The 21,166-nt window shown below is 41.1% G+C and overlaps 2 protein-coding genes and 1 pseudogene across 2 annotated transcripts; 1 reads left to right on the plus strand and 2 right to left on the minus strand.

The window, feature by feature from the left end:
• Positions 1-754: 754 nt before the first annotated feature.
• LOC110162955 (olfactory receptor-like protein COR2) lies at positions 755-1,804 on the minus strand. Its single transcript, XM_020927870.2, has one exon. The coding sequence runs from the start codon at positions 1,802-1,804 to the stop codon at positions 755-757; it is 1,050 nt and encodes a 349-aa protein (XP_020783529.2).
• A 4,576-nt stretch (positions 1,805-6,380) lies between these two features.
• On the minus strand, positions 6,381-7,299 carry LOC110162956 (olfactory receptor 2AT4-like; annotated as a pseudogene).
• A 10,504-nt stretch (positions 7,300-17,803) lies between these two features.
• LOC110162935 (olfactory receptor 13C8-like) lies at positions 17,804-19,268 on the plus strand. The gene is made up of 2 exons (XM_055152312.1): positions 17,804-18,525; positions 19,058-19,268. The coding sequence occupies exons 1-2, from the start codon at positions 17,804-17,806 to the stop codon at positions 19,266-19,268; spliced, it is 933 nt and encodes a 310-aa protein (XP_055008287.1).
• The last annotated feature ends 1,898 nt before the right edge of the window (positions 19,269-21,166 follow it).

Consider the following 21,166-nt stretch of genomic DNA (forward strand, 5'->3'; position numbering starts at 1 on the left):
GGGTTAGTCTTTTTATAGAAGCATTTAAACCACAGTTACAGTCAAATCATTTTAAACTTGATCAATTAAATGTCTGTGGAATCCCTCAATCCAGGTAGGTTCCATGTTATTTGTAACTCATACTTGACCAATGAGACATTGACATTAGTCACTGAAAATCTGATTGCATGATTATGTTTGGCCAGACTCAAGATATGCTGGAGGCAGTGGGGACCACACTGATATTGATCTGTATAAAAAATACACAGAGATATCATTCTGAATTGGTCATGCAGCTGGTTTAGTGCTTGGTAAAACAAATAATTTCTTAGTGATACTTGAGTGGCTTTTACAGATGTGAATGTTGACACACTGGACATACCATAAATGAAGATAATAAAAGTTATTTTACAGTCCCAGCCACTTCAAAGTCAGCTTTGGTTCTGGAAGTAAAATTTCCATTCATGTTTCCAATGGACTTTATTTTTTTTTTCCCTCAAAAAATAATCTTTAAGGGTTCAAAGACATTGTGGAGGCTAATCAGCATTCATAACACAGTGGTTTTGACTCCAAAAAACAAATTTAAAATACCAGATTCAGTGGAAACCGCCTCCAGGGTCAGTGTACTCTGGTGTATGAAAGTGTGTGAATGGGTGAGTGGTTCTGATGTAAAGTGCTTTGAGTGCCTTGAAGGTGTGACCATTCACTATAAAGTTGAAGAAATAGATTTTAAATGAAATTGTAGGTCTTGTGGTCATTTGTTACCACAGAGCTTTCAGACTTTCAATATTAATTTTTTTCTGAAGATCTGTGAGAAAGAATAAATGGAACGTTTCTTCCAGGAGTGAGAGCAGGCCATCACTGTTGAGCTCCATTGCAGCAGAAGATTACAAAACAGTTTTAACATTACATTTATGAACAATCTTTTCAGATGCTTTGAAATTTCTTTCATTTTTAATCCGTATATGATGGGGTTGAATAGAGGGTGATAAATAGCAAGTTGTAAAGTCATTATGAGACGTACAGTGTCTGATAAATTAAATTGAATTCTGACAATTACAATTTCATATGTGATTAAACATGAAAAATTGATCAAAACGAGTAGATGTGGCAAGCATGTTTCTGCTGCTTTCTTCCTCACTTTTTTACAGCTTCTAAATGTGATCACAAATATTTTTATGTACGTAAAAACAATAAAAAGAAGAGGGAAGATGGTCACATTGAGTAAAACTATTGTTCCATACACAGTCACTATTCCAGACATGGTACAATAAAGCTTGTTTACCAAATTGTTACAAAACATCCCATTTAAAGTAAAATTGCAAATATCGTTTTTTTCAGCATTCAGTGCAATGGGCACAGACACTTGGGCAGCAGGGAAAAGCCAAGCAAAAAACAACAACCTCTTGATATTAGACTTTCTCATTATGGTTGGATATTGCAAAGGTTTACATATGGACACATATCGATCATAGGCCATCACTGCCAAAAGTATAAACTCAGAACCACTAAAGGCATAGTACAAGAAACACTGAAAAAGACAGGCAGAATATGTTATAACCTGCATCTCAGAAAGAAAGTCCAATAACATCTTGGGGTAGATGACAGTGCTGAAGAGAATCGAGTTACACAGCAAAGCAGCAGTGAAAATGTACATTGGTTCATGGAGGTTTTGGTGCATCCAAATGAGACATATAATAGTTGCATTACTGCAGATTACAATGATATACACAATTAACATAATGAAAAAATAAAGGAATTTGTATTTTTCAACCTCAACAAAACCACCCAAGGTAATATATGACATATTTACCTTTGAATCCATTCTCTACTTAACTGATATTCTTCAACTGAAAATATATCATGATGGAAGATAAAGCATTTTTATAAAGTGAACAAGAAATGATAGACTGCAGTCCTATTCCACTGCACAACCCACTGCTCAGTTGTGTTTATAGCCTTGTCATATCACATGTGAATACCAGTGAGATTTGCAAATATGAATGTTACGCACATTCAAAATAACTTTTCTACACTGCATCGGAGGACTAGAAGATGTCCATGTATGGGACTCTTTCTGTTTATCAACGGGCCTTCCTAATGTGGCTAATTTACAAATAAATAAATAAATAAATACACTACAGACACCATTTTCGCATTTCACATATTAGTTTAAATGCTAAAGTTCCACACTTGTGAATGAGTGTAGGGATATCTCATTAGGTAAGACATTAGTTTTGAATGTGGGAGACTGGGGTTTGAGACTCACCTGCCCCAACTGTGTATGTATTTACTTTGGCTGAAGTTTTTCATGAGTTTCACTTTTTGCGTTCTCTTTATTAGTTATATATGAGTAGTAAGATCGATGCATCACTGATCACAATACAGGCATAAGATGGTGTTTTTCAAATGTACTTTTGTTGTGCTGTTAGTTGTACTTTGTTGATGTTCTCCTGTTTAGTTAGTAAAGTGCTGCACTATCACGTAAAGGGGTCGGAGTTTGAGTTTTAAGATAGACTGGTTATTTTTTGTTTTTGCTCATGTTTTCCTCATGGCGTTCCCCTCAAAGTGCCCAGTGAAGCTCATTTCTTTCCAGGCCCAGGCACTGGGTGCTGCGCAAAGGCAAAGCTTCTGACAGGTGAGCAGATCTAGGTAGTGTGAGATCATGTCTTCCTGAGGCCCACTTATCCCAATTTGAAACTAAGCAGTCAGAGCCAGAGCGGAGATCACTGCTCCAGGCTGCTAGACAGAACACTGCAATGCCTCTCTGGCTTTAGTGGGACTGGTGTGTGCCCTCCTCAGCTACACTGTGGCTGATGAGGAGACCGGGCGGGTTTCCCGGACTGTTGGCTGGTGCTGCTGCTGGTCACGAGGAGCAGGCATTTTGTGTATTGTCATCGCAATGGGATTTGTGTGAGTATGTTTGTTATTACAACATTCACAAGTGACTTTTAGAGTTGTGCCTAACTGCTCCTGTTCAACATGAAAGTAGGCCAACAGCCTCTGGCATGATTATGTGTACGAAAGTGTACGTTCAGTGGCAGGGTAACAACAGCAGAGCAGATCCACCAAGGCTGGAGACTGAAACATACTGGAAAGGCATATGGGAGAGGGAGGCATCACATAACACTGATGCACAGTGACTGGTGGATCTGAGAGAAGAGCACAGCAACCTCCCTGAACAGAATCCAGTCACCATCACAGTGGCAGACATTCAGGAAAGAGTCTCAGGCATGAAAAATTGGACAGTACCAGGCCCTGACATGATCCACGCATACTGGCTAAAGAAGCTCACTGCTCTCCTGGCAGCACAAATGAACGAGCTGCTAAGGGCTGGGACTCACCCTGATTGGCTAACCCAAGGGCATACAATCCTGATCCTGAAGGATCCCTCAAAGGGTACAGTCCCATCCAACTATTGGCCAATAACCTGTCTCTCCACAATATGGAAGCTCATGTCAGACATCATCGCAGCCAAGATAAGCGGGCACATGGATCAATACATGAGTGCAGCACAGAACGGCATCAGCAAAAACACCAGGGAAGCCAAGCATCAACTCCTGGTTAACCGAACAGTCACTGTGACTGCAGAATATGTCAGACCAACCTGTCCACTGCCTGGATTGATGACAAAAAAGCCTATGACTCAATGCCACACATGGATCACTGAGTGCTTGGAGTTGTATAATATCAGTAGGACTCTAAGGGCCTTCATTATAAATTTGATGTGGTTGTGGAAAACCACCCTTGAAGTCAATGGAAAGCCACTTACACAAGTGTCCATCAAATGTGACATATACCAAAGAGAGGCACTGTTCCCACTGCTGTTCTGCATAGGTCTGAACCACCCTCAGCCAAATTATCCACTGCACTGGCTACGGATACAGACTCAGGAACGGGGCCACCATCAGTCACCTCCTCATCTCCTCTACATGTATATCATCATGTAACAACAAGGAAAGCGACTATGACCAAATACCTGCAATGAGTGAGGCAAGTCCTAAGAAGCCAGCTCAATTGCAAGAACAAGCCCCAGGCAATAAACAGCTCCGCCCTGCCAGTGATCACATACCCAGCAGGAATCATAAGCTGGCCAAAGGAGGAGATACAGACCACAGATGTTAAGACATGAAAACTCCTGATTATGCATGCCATCCATCCATCCCAAATCCAGCACCCTGAGACTGTACGCGAGCCGGAAGAAAGGAGTCCGAAGACTAGTGAGGGTGGGAACCACTGTCCAGGCTGAAACATCAAAGCTCCTTAAGTACATTAATGATAAGGCCCCGACAGATGAGGTGCTCAGAGAATGTTTCAGACAGTGGAGTTCAGAGGAAGAGGTGCTGGAGGGACCATCATGGCAGGACAAGCCCCTACACGAGGCGTACCACCAGAACATAACTGAAGTGGCTGATATCAAGCAATCTGACCAATGGCTTGAGAGGGCTGGTCTGAAGGACACACAGAGGCTCAGCCTGGCTGCATGGGAGCAGGCTCAGAGCACCCGAGCAACAGAGGCCCAGATCTACCACACAAGAGCCATGGTGTAGGCTGTGCAGAGAGGCTCCTGAGACAGTCCAGCACATAACTGCAGGGTGTAAGATGCTGCAGGGAAAGCATACATGGAACAACATAACTAAGTGGCGGGCATAATGTACAGAAACTGTGCAGAGTACGGGCTGGAGACACCAAGGTCAAGGTGTGAAACACCTCCAAAGGTTGTGGAGAATGACCGAGTCAAGATCCTATGGGACTTTCAGATACAGACTGACAGAATGGTGATAGGGAACCAACCAGACATAGTGGTGGTGGATAACAAACAGAACAAAGGTGGTGGACATTGCAATGCCAGCGATGGTAATATCAGGAAAAAGGAACATGAGAAACTAGAGAAATACCAGGGGCTCAAGGAAGAGCTGGAGAAAGCCTGGAAGGTGAAGGCATCAGTAGTGCCTATTTAAACTGTTAAACCTGTTAATAAATGCATGTACTAAAAGCTGTTAATAAAAGCATGTACCATTTTTTTTTTTGGACTGTAAGGCACACTTTAAATCCTTTAATTTTCTCAAAAATTGACAGTGCGCCTTATAATCTGGTGCGCCTTATGTATTAATTCTAGTTGTGCTTACTGACCTAGAAATGATTTATGTGGTAAACAGTGTTAAAAAATATGTTGAAATGTTTTAGTACAACTTTGTTAAGCTACAAATCCGCACCGCTTGATAGATTGTCGGAGCATTATGGCTACCTTAGTCAGGGGCCTCGCGGAGTAAGTCCGACAGAGGCTGGCCACATTGATCAGCACAAGGAGCGAGCTGTTTTTTTCAGCACTTATAGTTTATGTAAATTAGACATGTGGCTCAGGCCCGATAGTACCCTAAAATTAAAGTTTAATCTTGATTTGTAGCTACAAAAAAGTTGCTTCACATGTGGCTAAATTTTGTGACTTACCCGTCTGCAGTTCTAACGCAATGCTGGATTTCTTAACATCCTCGTCTAATGCTGGATAATTCTACTGTGCAGCATTGATTAGTTAATAAAGTTAGTTACAAGGACTATCGAAACTGCCCTCTGCATGGAACCAGGGAGCGGGAAGCAAGGACAGTGGCGTTGGTCAGACCTGCGCTCTGCACAGCCCAGAGTGATTGACAGCTCTGGGCTGTGGCAGAGCAGAAGAGATGCCTGCCTTTCATGTTTAGAGCTGCTTTCTGGGCAGCAGCAGTCAAAAGATCTTTGTATTCATTCAGAATTGGGGAGAGGGAGCAAGAGTGACTATTATATCATTCCTTTCTAACTGCCAGTTTCAAAACAGAGTTTTGCTTTCCAATTATTGAATGACTAGGTATTTTACATAATAGTTGGCCAATCAGCTAACCTGAGTAATTACAGAGCTGGAACTCCTAGTTGCCCAAATTGTGGTCGTAGCCATGACTGATCATGTGCACCATCGCACAGTGTCTGTGTGATGTCATAAATTCCTTAAAATTCCATTTAAAATCTTCTTTTGAGGTGTCAGTCTCTTTTTCTGGAAAATCTATGGGAAAAATAAATGGGATTTTATCTTTTAGAACCTGAGTTACTTTCTAAATAAGCTTCATTCACAGTGTGCAATAATGCTAATTCTCCCACTGAAAATGCATTAGAGCTTCCAGGACTGCTTTTTAGAACACATATGCTGTTTTCAAACATTGGAAGATTCTAATGATCCAAAAGCAGTCACACAGTTCAAGATAAACACAAGAACAAGATAAAATTAGTCAAAAAGACATTTTATTATGCAGTCTACAAAGATTAGGGCAGTGAGCATCAAGAGTAAAGACACATTTTCATCTGTTCAATACTGGCATAGTGCAACTTGAGGATACCTTTATTTATCATATCAACATTGCATATCAATATATTTAGTTGTATTTAGAAAACAATCTTTGGAGATGCTTATAAATGTCTTTCATTTTTAATCCGTATATGATTGGGTTGACTAGAGGATGGCAAATAACAAGCTGTAAAGTCACAATCAGACGTATAGTGTTTGGTAAATCAAATTCAATTCTGACAATTACAATTTCATATGTGATTAAACATGAAAAATTTATCAGAACGAGTAGATGTGGCAAGCATGTTTCTGCTGCTTTCTTCCTTACTTTTTTACAGCTTCTAAATGTGATCACAAATATTTTTATGTATGTAAAAACAATAAAAAGAACAGGGAAGATGGTCACATTGAGTAAAACAATCACGCCGTAAATGGTAACTGTTCTGGACATGGCACAAAAAAGTTTGTTTACCAAATTATTACAAAATATTCCTTTCAAAGTTAAATAGCAAAGTTCAGTTTCAGCATTCAGTGCAATGGGCACAGACACTTGAATGGTTGGAAAAATCCAAGCAAAAAGCAACAACCTCTTCACATTAGACTTTCTCATTATGGTTGGATATTGCAAAGGTTTACATATGGACACATATCGATCATAGGCCATCACTGCCAAAAGTATAAACTCAGAACAACTAAAGGCATAGTACAAGAAACACTGAAAAAGACAGGCAGAATATGTTATAACCTGCATCTCAGAAAGAAAGTCCAACATCATCTTGGGGTAGATGACAGTGCTGAAGAGAATAGAGTTACAAAGCAAAGCAGCAATGAAAATGTACATTGGTTCATGGAGGTTTTGGTGCATCCAAATGAGACATATAATAGTTGCATTACTGCAGATTACAATAATACACAATTAACATAATGAAAAAATAAAGGAATTTGTATTTTTCAACCTCAACAAAACCACCCAAGGTAATATAGGATACATTTACCTTTGAATCCATTCTCTACTCAATGAACATTCTTCTAAAATTAAGATAACAAAAATATATTATGCTAGAAGCTGAAATAGAATGTATATGTATACTAGTATGTGGATAATAATTGTTGAGGGTATGTACAGACTACATGCACCTCCTACTCCAGTCCTATACAACTGCCAAAGCCAATGTGTGACATGTTTTTATAAGAGTGAAATATCCCATGTGAATCACTGTGGAACACAAAGTTACATAACTGAAAAAGTATCAGTATATTTGAATTGCGGTTTCGGTTTCAGCAACTAATATAGTGACATCATTAAATAGTAAAAAAACAAAACACTGTACAGTAGGGGTGTAATGATGGCCAATTAAACACATTATTACTCAATATATATCTAAGTGCTCAACGTAGGAAATAAAAAAATAAAAAAAACTTTAATGCAATGGCATTTTATATTTCGGCTCTAGTTTAGGGATGCAATGGATGCAATTCACTCGCTACATATTCTGTGATGTATTTAGTTATTTCTTGAGCTCTGTTGTGAGAGCTCAGGCTTCTACGCTTGTCATTCTTCATCGTCCATGTTCAGGAAAGAAACTCAGGATAGCCGATGATGCGATCTCCGCTGGTTGGCCCACCCTCTGCAGGAAATCTTCAGCTGGAAAAAGAGGTAGAAGTCTATGTGGACTATGTCGTATCTGATCTCCCGGCCACAGACAAAAAGCTGGAGGAGATAATGTTCCATCCATCCATTTTCTTCTGCTTATCCAGGGCTGGGTTGCAGGGGCAGCAGTCTAAGCAGGGATTCCCAGACTTCCTTCACCCCAGACATGTCCTCCAGCTCCTCCGGGGGGACCCCAAGGCGTTCCCAGGTCAGCCAAGAGACATAGTCCCTCCAGCGTGTCCTGGGTCTTCCCCGGGGCCTCCTCCCGGTGGGACATGCCTGGAACACCTCCCTAGGGATGCGCCCAGGAGGCATCCGGAACAGATGCCCGAGCCACCTCAACTGGCTCCTCTCGACGTGGAGGAGCAGCGGCTCTACTCTGAGCTCCTCCTGTGTGACTGAGCTCCTCACCCTATCTCTAAGGAAGCGCCCAGCCACGCTGCGAAGGAAACTCATTTCGAGCACTTGTGTCCACGATCTTAACCTTTCGGTCATTACCCAGAGCTCATAACCATAGGTGAGAGTAGGAACGAAGATTGACCCGTAAATCGAGAGCTTCGGCTTTCGTCTCAGCTCCCTCTTCACCACAACGGTCTGATACAGCGACCACATCACTGCAGATGCTGCACCGATCCACCTGCCAATCTCATGCTCCATCCTCCCCTCACTCGTGAACAAGACCCCGAGATACTTGAACTCCTCCACTTGACGCAAGGACTCTCCACCCACCCAGAGAGGGCAAGCCACCTTTTTCCGGTCAAGAACCATGGCCTCGGATTTGGAAGAGCTGATTCTCATCCCAGCCACACTCAGCTGCAAACCACTCCAGTGCACATTGCAGGTCCTGGCCTGATGAAGCCAAAAGGACAACATCATCTGCGAACAGCAGAGATGAAGAAAGAATAAAGTTACCAAAGGAAATTTATGAACTGTGTAAAAAAGGTAATTAACCACCTGGCAGAAGATTGGCATGGATCTGTTTGAGTGGTAAAAGAAGCATTACCTTCTGATTATTGACTTTTTCTCCAGGTACACTGAGATTGCTGAACTTAAACACATCTGCAGAGGTTACTATTACAGCTGTGGAAGAGGCCTTTGTGAAACATAGAGTTGCAGAGACCGTGGTATCTGATAATGGGCCCTAATTTGCATCAGAACAGTTTAGACACTTGGCAAAAGAGTACCAGTTCACGCACGTCACAAGGAGCTCCAGGTAACCCCAAGCCAACAGGAAGGCGAAGCGCGCTGTTCGTACTATCAAGGACTTGTGTAAAAATGACAGTGGTTACAACAGAGTGCTGCAGATGTACAGACCCACTCCACTGGAACACAGGTTCTCACCAAGGCAGCTGCTCATGGGAAGAAACCTGCGCACTTCACTAGATCAGCCCATGGCCAAGTTTGGTCCTAAGTGCCCGAATTTGCAGACTTTTTGAAAAAAGGGTGACGAGGGGACATGTAAGCAGGCAGATGAAAAAGTATATATTTGTGTTACACATTAAAAGTAAACATAAGAGATGTTTAGAATGTTCATTCTGAAGTATGCTGCACATGTTGATGTGAGATGGTTTTATTTATTTGATATCAAGCTTGACTTTAGCTAAAAAGAGGAGATGTAGCAGTAGATTACTGTTCCCATAATGACTTGCTATTGGGTATAGAACTTCCAGTTAAAGCGTAAAGATGTTACCTTGACGTAAGTCTAACCTGTCCCATGCAGTGTCACATGTGCAGATCTGCAAACGTATAACTGTACATGTTCAGATTGTACATGTGCAGATTTAGTGCAGCTTCTTAACAGATTTCACTTTCATTTCATTCATGTTCATTTCATTTTACTTTTACATTCAGCTACCATTGTGATGAAAAGATGGACAGGTTTAAATAATTCTCATTAGACTCAGCACAGTAGAGGGGGATGGTTCAGTTGCTGTAGTCCGTTTTCTGAGAGTTGTAGTTTATTACTGAACTGCAGGTTAAGGGGACCTGGATACACCAAAAGCAGCAATAGCTCTGTCTCCTCACTTACTTACTCCTCCTTGGTCCTCATAGTTGACCTAATGACGTAGCTCTCAGAGGTCAGCAAAAAAGAGAAGGAAAGACAACGAAGGGGGTATTTTTGCCATATTAGATGGAGCCATAGTCTCTCCAGCGCACTCATGTCCTTTCAGTCACTACCCACAGGTCATGAACATATGTGAGAGTAGAAACGTAGACTGACCGCTAAATCAAGAGCTTTACCTTTCAACTCAGCTCCTTTACAATAACAGTCCAATACAGCAGGCGCATCACTGCATCGATCCGCCTGCCATGCACACACTCCATCCTTCCCTCATTTGTGAACAAGACCCAGAAACCCACTTGAGGCAGGACTCTCCACCCGTAGAGGGAAAGCCACCTTTTTCTAGTCAAGAATCAAGGCTTTAGATTTGTAGGTCCTGGTTCGATGAAGCCATCAGGATGACATTTGCAAACAGCAGATGATGTCCCTGATCACCATGCAATGTTGTAAAGGCGTGCCAAGACAGCCTCACAACATCCAGAGACTTGAGCTATTTAGAACGAATCTCCGTTACTCCCAGAGCCTTGCCACTGACCTGACCAACCACCGCCTCTGCTTCCTCCTTTGCAGAAATGGCAGTGGGATTGAGGCAATCCTCAAAGTAACCTCACTGTCCAACAACATCCTCAGATGAGGTCAACACCTGCACTCTGCCAAGAGACCTTTACAATACGATTGGGTTTTCCTGGGCTTTCCGCCAGTGGATCTAACTCACCACTAGGTGGATCTCTGCCCCTCTATTCACCAGACTGTTCAAGGCACATGGTCAAAGGTCAGATAACACAATGACAAAGTTGATCATCAACCTCCTGGGAGAGTCCAACTACATATATATATGTACATATGTATATATATATATATATATATATATATATATATATATATATATATATATATATATATATATATATATATATATATATATATATATATATATATATATATACACATGTATATATATACACACGTATATATATATGTATATGTGTATGTATATATATATATATATATATATATATATATATATATATATACATATGTATGTGTGTGTATATATATATATATATACATATATATATATATATATATATATATATATATATATATATATGTATGTATATATATATATATATATATATTAGCCCTCTCAGTTTGTCCATTGGATTGAGGATGATAACCAGAAGAAAGGCTGACTGAAGTCCCCAGAGACAGACAAAAAGCCTTCCAAACCTGAGAGAAGAACTGTGGACCTCTGTCTGAAACAATGTCTGTGGGAATACTATGAAGACGAAACACATGCTGAACCAAGAGTTTAGCCGTTTCAGAGGATGAAGGTAATTGGGGAGAGGAACAAAATGCACGGCTTTAGAAAAATGATCCACAATGGCTAGTATAGTGGTGTTATTTCTGATGTGGGGAGACCCGTAACAAAGTCCACTGCAATATGTGACCAAGGCCGGCTGGGGATTGGCAGAGGATGAAGAAGACCAGCAGGGGGCAGGTGACTGGATTTAATGCGAGCACACACAGGGCAAGCAGAAACAAAGGCTCTGGTGTCACGAGACATAGAGGGCCACCAAAATCTTTGTCTGAGGAAAGCTAAAGTGCAATTAAAACCAGGATGACAAGTCAACTTTGAGGCATGCCCCACTGGAGGACTTGGGAGCATACAGAGTCAGGTACATACAAACAATTGGGCGGACCAGTACCTGGGTCAGGTTGGGTTTGTTGGGCCTCCCAGACTACCTTCTCAATCTCCCAGCTAACTGCTCCGAGGAGGAAACTTGAAGTTGACGACTTGACTGATGAGTCTGGCTTCTCAATGACGCAAGAAGGAGGTAAGATAGGAGCAAGTTGGGTTTCAGCCACCTCAGAAGTGGACTGACGGGACAGGGCATCAGGCTTAACATTCCAGGATCCGGGACGATAAGTCAGTATGAAGTTAAATCTTCTGAGGAACAGTCCCCATCGAGCCTGACGGGAGTTCAACCTTTTAGCTGAAGGAAGGTAAGAAAGATTTTTGTGGTCAGTCTACACGATAAAGGGGTGCACAGCTCCTTCCAGCCAGTGGCACCATTCTTGCAGGGCCAAAACAACTGCCAGAAGTTCTCGATTGCCAATGTCATAGTTGGCTTCCGCTGGTGTTAATCGCCGAGAGAAGTAGGCACAAGGGTGAATTTTCTGACCCTTTGGACAACGCTGGGACAGGACAGCACCCACTCCAGAGTCTGAGGTGTCGACTTCAACAATGAACTCTTTGGACGGATCTGCGTGAGATAAAACAGGTGCAGTTAGGAAAAGTTGTTTGCGTGTTGAAAAAGCCATTTCAGCCTTGTTAGACCACTTGAAAGGGACTAGTGTGGCGGTCAAACAGGTAAGGGGAGCTGCTTTTCTACTGTAATCTTTAATGAATCGTCTATAGAAATTGGCAAATCCCAGAAAACGCTGGAGTTGTTTACGTGTCTCTGATCTGGGCCACTCCACAACTGCCTTCACTTTAGCTGGATCAGGTTTGAGTTGCCCCTGCTCAATGACAAAACCAAGAAAGTTAACAGTAGTAGCATGAAATTCACACTTTTCGGCTTTTACAAATAACTTGTTTTCCAAGAGTCTTTGCAGAACCAGCCTCACATGTTCCACATGTTCTTTAAGATCTCTGGAGAAAATCAAAATGTCATCTTGGTAAACGAATACAAATTTATTGAGCATGTCTTGGAGCACATCATTAACCAGGGCTTGGAAGACGGCAGAGGCATTTGTAAGTCTGAATGGCATTACTAAATATTCAAAGTGTCCAGTGGGAGTATTAAATGCAGTCTTCCACTCATCTCCTTGGCGGATGCAGACCAGATGATAGGCATTGCGGAGGTTCAGTTTGGTAAAAATGTTTGCTTGATGAAGGGCTCGAACGCAGAGTCAATGAGTGGTAGGGGATATTTATTTTTTATAGTAATGTCATTTAATCCACGATAGACAACGCATGGTCATAAAGTTTTATCCTTCTTATCCACAAAGAAAAATCCAGCCCCTTCTGGGGATGAGGAGGGCTGAATTAACCCAGCTGCCAGAGAGTCTTTAATGTACTGTTCCATAGTTTCTCTCAGGATGGGTAAGTTTATACAAAGGACTAGAAGGCAAAGGAGCTCCAGGGAGTAAGTCTATAGCACAATCATAGGGGCGGTGAGGAGGAAGGGACAGAGCTTTCTCTTTACTGAATACTTGAGCCAAATCATGATACATGGTAGAAACAGAGGTCAAATCAGGAGGACTAGGTGGAGTGGAGTTAGAACTTTTACTCACAGTGATGGCTGACTTAAGGCAATGGGAGTGACAGTGAACACTTCAGCTGTTAACCTTATTGGCTGACCAGTATATTTGTGGGTTGTGCAGCTTTAGCCAAGGTAGACCCAAAACCACTGGAGCTTGAGGAGATGGAATGACCAATAACTGTATTTCCTCTCTGTGATTGCCAGAAAGAATAAGGGTGACAGGCATGGTGCGGTGAGTGATTTTGGCTAGGTGGCTTCCATTCAGTGCATTGACCTCTCTGGGAAACTCTAATCGTTCGGTAGGAATATTAGCTTGGAGAACAAGGTTGGAATCAATAAAATTATTGTCAGCCCCAGAATCAACAAAACTATGGAATGAGAGTGACTCACGTAACCACAGCAAGGAGGTCTGGAGAAGAAGCCGGTCCAAAAAAAATGGCATTGGAGAGGAAACATGGCTCACTAGGACCCCTCCACTCTCAGGTGCGCCTGGTCTTTTGGCCGAAGGGACAAGCACTTATGTAATGTCCTTCTTGTCCACAGTAAATGCAAAGGCCAGATCTTTGTCGGCGTTGGCGTTCGGCTGGAGTTAGTCAAGCCTGACCTAACTCCATAGGTTTCTCTGTGTCTGAAGGCTTGGAGTGGCTGGAAGGCATAGGAGGAACATTTATTGGCACAGGTGAATGAGCAGGAGGTGAGGAAGCATAGTCAGCACGAAATGTAGACTGACGTGACATAGCCTTTCTCCCTGCATCTTTCTCTGAGTCTGTTATCAAGACGTATAGCCAGAGAGATTAGCTCCTCGAGGTTGTTGGTCTCATCTCTGGCGGCAAGCTCATCTTTAACATTATCTGTGAGTCCTCTTAAAAAACACTCTGTAGGACAGTGTCATCCCAACCACTTTCATGAGCTAAGATTCAGAAATCTCTTACGTATTGAGCAACTGAGGAGGATCTTTGTAGTGCTAACCACCTCTTAGCAGCTTCTTTTCCTTTTAATGGATAAACAGTTCTTTCATTTCATTAGAAAAGGTCAAGAAGGATCAAAAAATGTCAGAATTACTTTCCCATGCCGCTGTTGCCCACTGAGATGCTTTACCTGTTAAAAGTCCAATGTGCATGGGACTACAATACCCATCATGCACCTGTTTTGTAGTTCCGGTATGCTTGGGTACGCCCCAATAAGTTCCGCTCTTGTTGCAGTAGAGCCTCGTGCTCGGCTTGAGCCCCTGTTCCTATTATTTGTGTGTATATGTTCCATGTGCGTTCATGCAGGGTGAGTATTGTTTATAATTGAGTATGAATGCATGTTTATCTGAAATGTTTAGTTGTTAAGTTCATAACGAGTTAATGCTATAGCTATTACACGGTGCGGCGCTCCCTTGGTTTACAGGGGCTCTATGTGCAATTAATTTATCTTGTTGGAGCGCCCTCTTGTGTTTTTTCTGTATAATAGCAGTTATTTTTCCTGTTCATTTCATTTTGTTTGTTTGTTCTCTAATGTATATATCTTGTTGTTTTGTTTTTCAGATAACCACACCCATACGTACACACATACATCACCCATGTATCCATCAATAAACATCATCAAATATCACCTGTTCCCTCCTCTTCAATAAACATCTACCTTTGTATCAGTGGAGTTGCCTGTCCTTCTGACCGAGGACAACTCAGTTGAGGACAAATCAGTAATCAGTGCATTCCGGATGCACATAGTACCTCACATTACCAGTTAATAAACTTATAACAAAAGCAATGTGAGACTTATCTGACGCATAGGTGAGGGGCTGTTGATCGAACACCAGGGAGCACTGGAGGAGAAACTGATCACAGGAGCCAAGATCGCCAGCATATCTCTCAGGAGTGGGAATATGAGGTTCACATTGAGCCAAGGCAGGTGGAGCTGGAGGTGGTGAAGAAGAACTAGGGAGGACATTAGATGGTGGCGGAGCAGCAGCAAACTGGGTGAACGCAGTAGTGAGGTTAGCCAACATGGTCCCAGTTTGGTTCATCTGTGCAGCAAAAGCTTGCTGGTTTCCAACAATTTCCTTAAATTGATTGTTGTGCCTCCCCAATAATTGACCTTGATTGGAGACAGCTTGGAACAAGGAGTTAGGTTCTGCTTGAACCAGAGGACTTGGATCCATCTCGGGCCAGAGGATTGAGTCTGTTGGGTCCAGGTTTTGGCCAGATTGTTCTGTTACGTGCCACAGGAGTGGACCCCAAAAAAGATTCAAACGAGGACGAAAAAATGCAAAAATAACAAAGGTTTATTGACCAGGGAGGATAGGCGGTGGAGGAATCAGGAGCCAGCAACCAGAATGCAGGAGTCTTCAACAGCGGGAACTAGGAAATACAAAAATGCAGGTAAGTATACTGAAAGCGAAGTAGAATCAAAAAAATTAACTGACTGGAAGATCATCATCAGGCGGGAGAGCTGGGCCTTTTAGTAGCAGGCTTGATTGTAGATGGGATGCAGGTGCTCCCAGCAGACTCTGCCCACATCCACACACAGAAGAAAGACTCCAATCACAGGCAGGGGCGTGACACTAGAGTTAGAAAGCACATTTGGATATTTGTTTTACCTAAAGGAGTTTGTGTTTAAAATAAAATACATGCTATTTTCAGTCTTAGTTCAGTATTGGCAGATACTTAAAGCTAAAGTATTGACATGGAACTTGAAAAAGCTGGATCGGTGCATCCATATTCACATTCACACTGTAGGCAGAGGGCTGTTGACCTTGACTGGGAATGGTGGAACAAATACTTTGAGGATCTTCTCAATCCCACTGTCATGTCTTCTGAAGAGGAAGCAGAGTCTTATGCTGCCTTTAGACCGTGGCATCAAAAACACCCTGGATGCCTCTATTTGGATGCCTTTGCATTTGTGTTCAGATGCCTCCAAGAGGGAGAAAAATACCTGACGCGTGTCCAGGGCGTCCACTGCGGTCTGTGAGTGCCTTGTATTTATTGAGACTGACTTTAGTGTCCTTTGGTTCTGGTTCAGTCCTGCTCCGGTCTGAACGGACCATAAGGGCCTGTCTATGCTACACTTGTATTTTGGAATATCTTTTAGAATGCATTAAAAGTGAATGAGGATGAACACTACCCGCACTAGGCTCATGCATGACGCAGCAAGTGTGGTTAGGCCTTAAGGACACAGACGGTGATCCATGTTAAGTATCTTAAGTCTCTAGATTATGTGGGGTTGTTTTGACTGACACTTCTCTGTAACATCACATAATGGTTGGGGACAGTACCTCTGGACTGGCAGACCTGGGTGGTGGTCCCTCTGTTTAAGAAGGGGGACTGGAAGGTGTGTTTCACAGAGGAATCACACTTCTCAACCTCTCCAGTAACATCTGTTTCACTGACTGAAGAGGAGAGACCGACCAATAGTCAAACCTCGGATTCAGGTGGAACAGTGTGGTTTTCAGTTCAGTCATGGAACAGTGGATTCAGCTCTATGTACCCCCATCGAGTGTTCAAGGGTTCACAGGAGTTTTCCCAACCAGTCCACATATGTAGATCTGGAGAAGGCATTTGACCACGTGTTTGTAGTGCCTTTTGGGCGGGTTCCCCTGAGAGTATGGGGTCTGGGGCCTTTGATATGGGCTGTCTGACCTCTGTATGGCCGGAGCAGGAGCTGTGTTCGCATTGCCGGCAACAAGTCAGACCTGTTCTCAGTGCATGCTGGACTCCACCAGGATGCTTTACAGAGCATTATTCAGCATTATTCATTCACTCTATACCTGCTGATGGTAAGCTACTATTGTAGCCACAGCTGCCCTGGGACACATTGACAGAAGCGCGGCTGCCATGCCAATCGGCGCCATCGGTCCCTCCGTCCACCACCACTCACACACAAACAACCCTTTCATACTAGGCAATGTGAATGAAGTATCTTGCCTAAGGACACACAATGATTGAATTGATTGTATTTAATTGACCTTGACTATCAACTGTTCATGGAGACCTATGTAGCATGTTTTGGGTTGACAGGGGCTATAGTGGGTCCAGTTTGGGGACTGCAGGATCTAATCTCGGCTGTTTACAGATGATAGCTTCATTGAAGCAGGTATAAAGCAGTTGGGGGTGAATATCAGCTCCTCCAAATCCAATCACATGGTTCCTGAGTGGACAAAGGTGGCAGAGTTCTGCCTCAAGTATCTCAGGGTCTTGTTCACAAGTGTGGGAAGGATGGAGTGCGACATTGACAGGCAGATCTGGTGTTGTGAAGATGGAGCTGGAAAAGCAGATGATAGACTTTGGCTTATAATGAACATGATCATGAAATAATGATATGCATGTGTAATAGGCTATGATTAAGAAGAATCTGGGTTAGCCTCACTTGGCATCACGTATCAACAGATTTTCAAACAGCAAGTTTTGATATCAATATCACGACTGAAGTTCCTGAATCTGTATCCATCTGAAGAATTCCCCTTGAGATAGACCTGTATAAAAGACCTGCATGGTGTAGTCTCACCCTCCTCTCTGTGTGAATGAGTTCTGTGTAGCTCTGTTTTAATGAAGTCAAATGAAACATTTATTATTTTGGATGGTTTTATGGACTTGGAGAAATACCGAGCACTGTATTTTATCATCATGTTTACAGCTTATGTCCTCATCCTCTGCAGTAACTGCACTATTATCTGTCTCATTTGGATCCACAAAGACCTGCATGAACCAATGTACTTCTTCATTGCTGCTTTGTTACTGAACTCTGTTCTTTTCACCACGGCTCTTTACCCCAAAATACTGACAGATATTTTATCTGAGAAGCAGGTTGTTTCTTATTCCACTTGTCTTTTCCAGTGGTTCACATTTTATGCGATTGGAGGTGCTGAATTCTGGTTACTGATGATGATGGCCTATGATAGATATATGGCTATTTGTAAACCTCTGCAATATCCAACTGTAATGAACAAATCCAAGGTGAATGTGTTGTTAGCAGTAGCTTGGATTGTACCAGCTTGTCAACTTGTAATAGGTATTACGATCGCAAGTCAAAGAAAACTTTGCTATTTTATTTTCCGGGGCATCATTTGTAACAGTATGATTCATAAACTTCACTGTGTTCAATCAGTTGAATTAAACATATGGGGCTTGTATGGCTTGATAATTATCACTTTTGTCCCATTAATCTTTAACAGTTTTACTTATACCAGGATATTTATAATTACCACCAAAAGAGGCCCGAAGGTGAGGAGGAAAGCACTGCAGACTTGTTTGCCTCACATAGTGGTTTTTTTAAACTGTTGTCTGCTGGGGACATTTGATACATTATTGATTCGATTAAACATTGCATTTCCCAGAATAGTGCGTTTTTTCATAAGTTTTCAGCTCATTTTGTATGACCCTCTCTTTAATCCGATCATCTACGGACTAAAAATGAAGAAAATATCAACTCATTTGAAAAGACTGTACTGTAACTGATACGATTCAAATTAACAGGAAGACAACCACACAAAATTCAAGGTTTTGATTTAATATTGGATGGTCTGGAAGTGGAATTTACATTGAAAAATGGATACTGTTTCAATGGTTATGTTATGGTGTACAATTCCTCTTTTGTCAAATATTTGAACCACAGCCAACACATTTCGCTGTAAGCTTAGTACATTTTGGGAGTCTGTTGTATCATGAATATCAATATAATTAGAAACAATTTTTTAACAAGAAGAAATAGATTTAATTAAATATAGTCCTAAAAAATTAAAGGAACACTGAAAACACATCAGATCTCAGTGTGGGAAAAAATATGTTGGACATCTCTACAAACTTCAACTTTTCTTGGCTGACGACATTTGATGTACTATTGGCCCGATTAGAAACAGAATTACCTCAAATGGTTCGTGTTATCATGAGTTTTCATCTCATTTTGTGTCATCCTCTCTTTAATCCCATCATCTATGGACTAAAAATGAAGAAAATATCAACACACTTGAAGAGACTGTTCTGTGCTGGCAAAAACAAGATGGTTCACACGTAATGTATAATATATAATATATATATATATATATATATATATATATATATATAATATATATATATAAGAAATATTATAATAATCATTGTAAGACATTTATTTTCTTGTTAACACTTCTGCCTAAGCTGTAACCTTACACTTGTTCAGATATGTACCTGTATTTCACTTTTGTGGTCCTCACACTGTGGTAAGAAGCTAAAACTCAAGTTCTCTACTCTGACACCAGACAGCAAGTTTTTAACACTGGAGTGTGCAGCAGTGGGTTTCAGAGGACATCACAACACAGCATGTGCTTAAATATGTGTGAAATACAGATTGGTGCAGGGGTAAAATATAGTTAATGAATGTGCTGATGTTTTTCCTTGTTCAAGTGACACCATGGACCTAAAATTATACAAGATAATTTGTATTTATTTTATTTGTATTAACATTTACATTTGTATAATTATGCCTTATTTGATATTTGTTATTTTTCCTGTTTATTTTGAATTTATATGTTTGCTCTTTGTTATTATATTATATTGTGATGTTTGAGCTACTGTGTCCAACTAATTTCCCTTGTGGATCAATAAAGTTTGTATAAGTCTAACTTTAAACATTAATATAAATCATGAGTTTAATTATTCATTCATTTGTAAATTTTCCTTTTTGAATTTGAGCACACAATACAATCAATACAGAAAACCTGCCATTCACCTATGAAAACATCTAAATGTTATGTCACCAGTAATGCCTTTTGTCCTCACTGCTAAAATTTTTTAAAATAACAACAAAGGCAAGGAGTATAGATATACAAATCATTTCTCACACTGTCACACTCATTTGTGACTAGGAGAACCATGTTTGCTTTATTAGACTCCAAACTGAGACATTTCTCTTGGCACCTGTGCAGCATGTGCTATAGAAATACAATAGTAATATGCTACTAATGTGTAATAAGTAAGAGCAATGCGGAATAGGCTAGTTATCAGAAGCTGGTCAGGGAAAGAGTAGGCAGAAATTGGGAACTGCATTTGGTTGGTAGCATATATTAAATAGTAAAGATCCAAAACGTAACATTATGTGTAAGAATGAATGAAGTCACATCATTCATCATAATTCATTTCATTTAACATGACAGGGACATTGAACGCTTCACCATAGGTATTGGCTAGAGTATGAAAAACAGTTTGCTCAACAGAGATAAATGGATTGCCCAGAGGGGAATATTGTAAACACTGAGGTTTTGTCAGTGTTGTGATGAGCTGCTAACAGGTGAAACAGATTTGATAGTATCTCTGAAGCAATACAGCAGGTTATAAAATTGAAAAAGTGATGGAAAAATGTTGAAACACACACAGATGCATCACTCTGCCAAAAATCAGCCCATTTGCAACAAAAATGAAGAAAAAGTCAAAAAGCACAAAAATGCGCCTAAGTGTGATTGAGGGTTAAGAACTTGCATTGTCCTGTCCTGTTACTTTGGCTAGATTTTGCTAGTCACCGAGGTAAGTTTGAATTCTTAACTTGCCTCTCAACTCTGAAAAAGTGGTTGAAAGTTGAGAAATGTCATGAGTCACTTTCTTGCTGTCACAAGTTTAAGAGCATGGCAAAAGTTTCAGCAACTGAACCAGTGCATTGCCAGATCCAAATTCAACAATAACATAAAAACAAAACATTCAGTTTGGAAATGACTTCTGTTTTCAAAGTTTTGCCATACTGACTTAAAAATGCAACCACTTCATCTTCAGTTTAATTATTTGTTTTTATTATTGTTGTTTCATTATTTAAACAAAATTGGAATTGGGTATTTTTATGCCTCGCTTTTCCAAAATGTCAGTCAATACTGATTCAGATCTAGCCTTACTCTTCTGGCTAGCTCACCAACATTTATGTAGCACATGTATAGTAATAGAATAGTA

Source organism: Boleophthalmus pectinirostris, unplaced genomic scaffold, assembly GCF_026225935.1.
Source record: "Boleophthalmus pectinirostris isolate CB_2022bp ecotype Guang Dong unplaced genomic scaffold, ASM2622593v1 HiC_scaffold_1, whole genome shotgun sequence".
Lineage (NCBI taxonomy): Eukaryota > Metazoa > Chordata > Actinopteri > Gobiiformes > Gobiidae > Boleophthalmus > Boleophthalmus pectinirostris.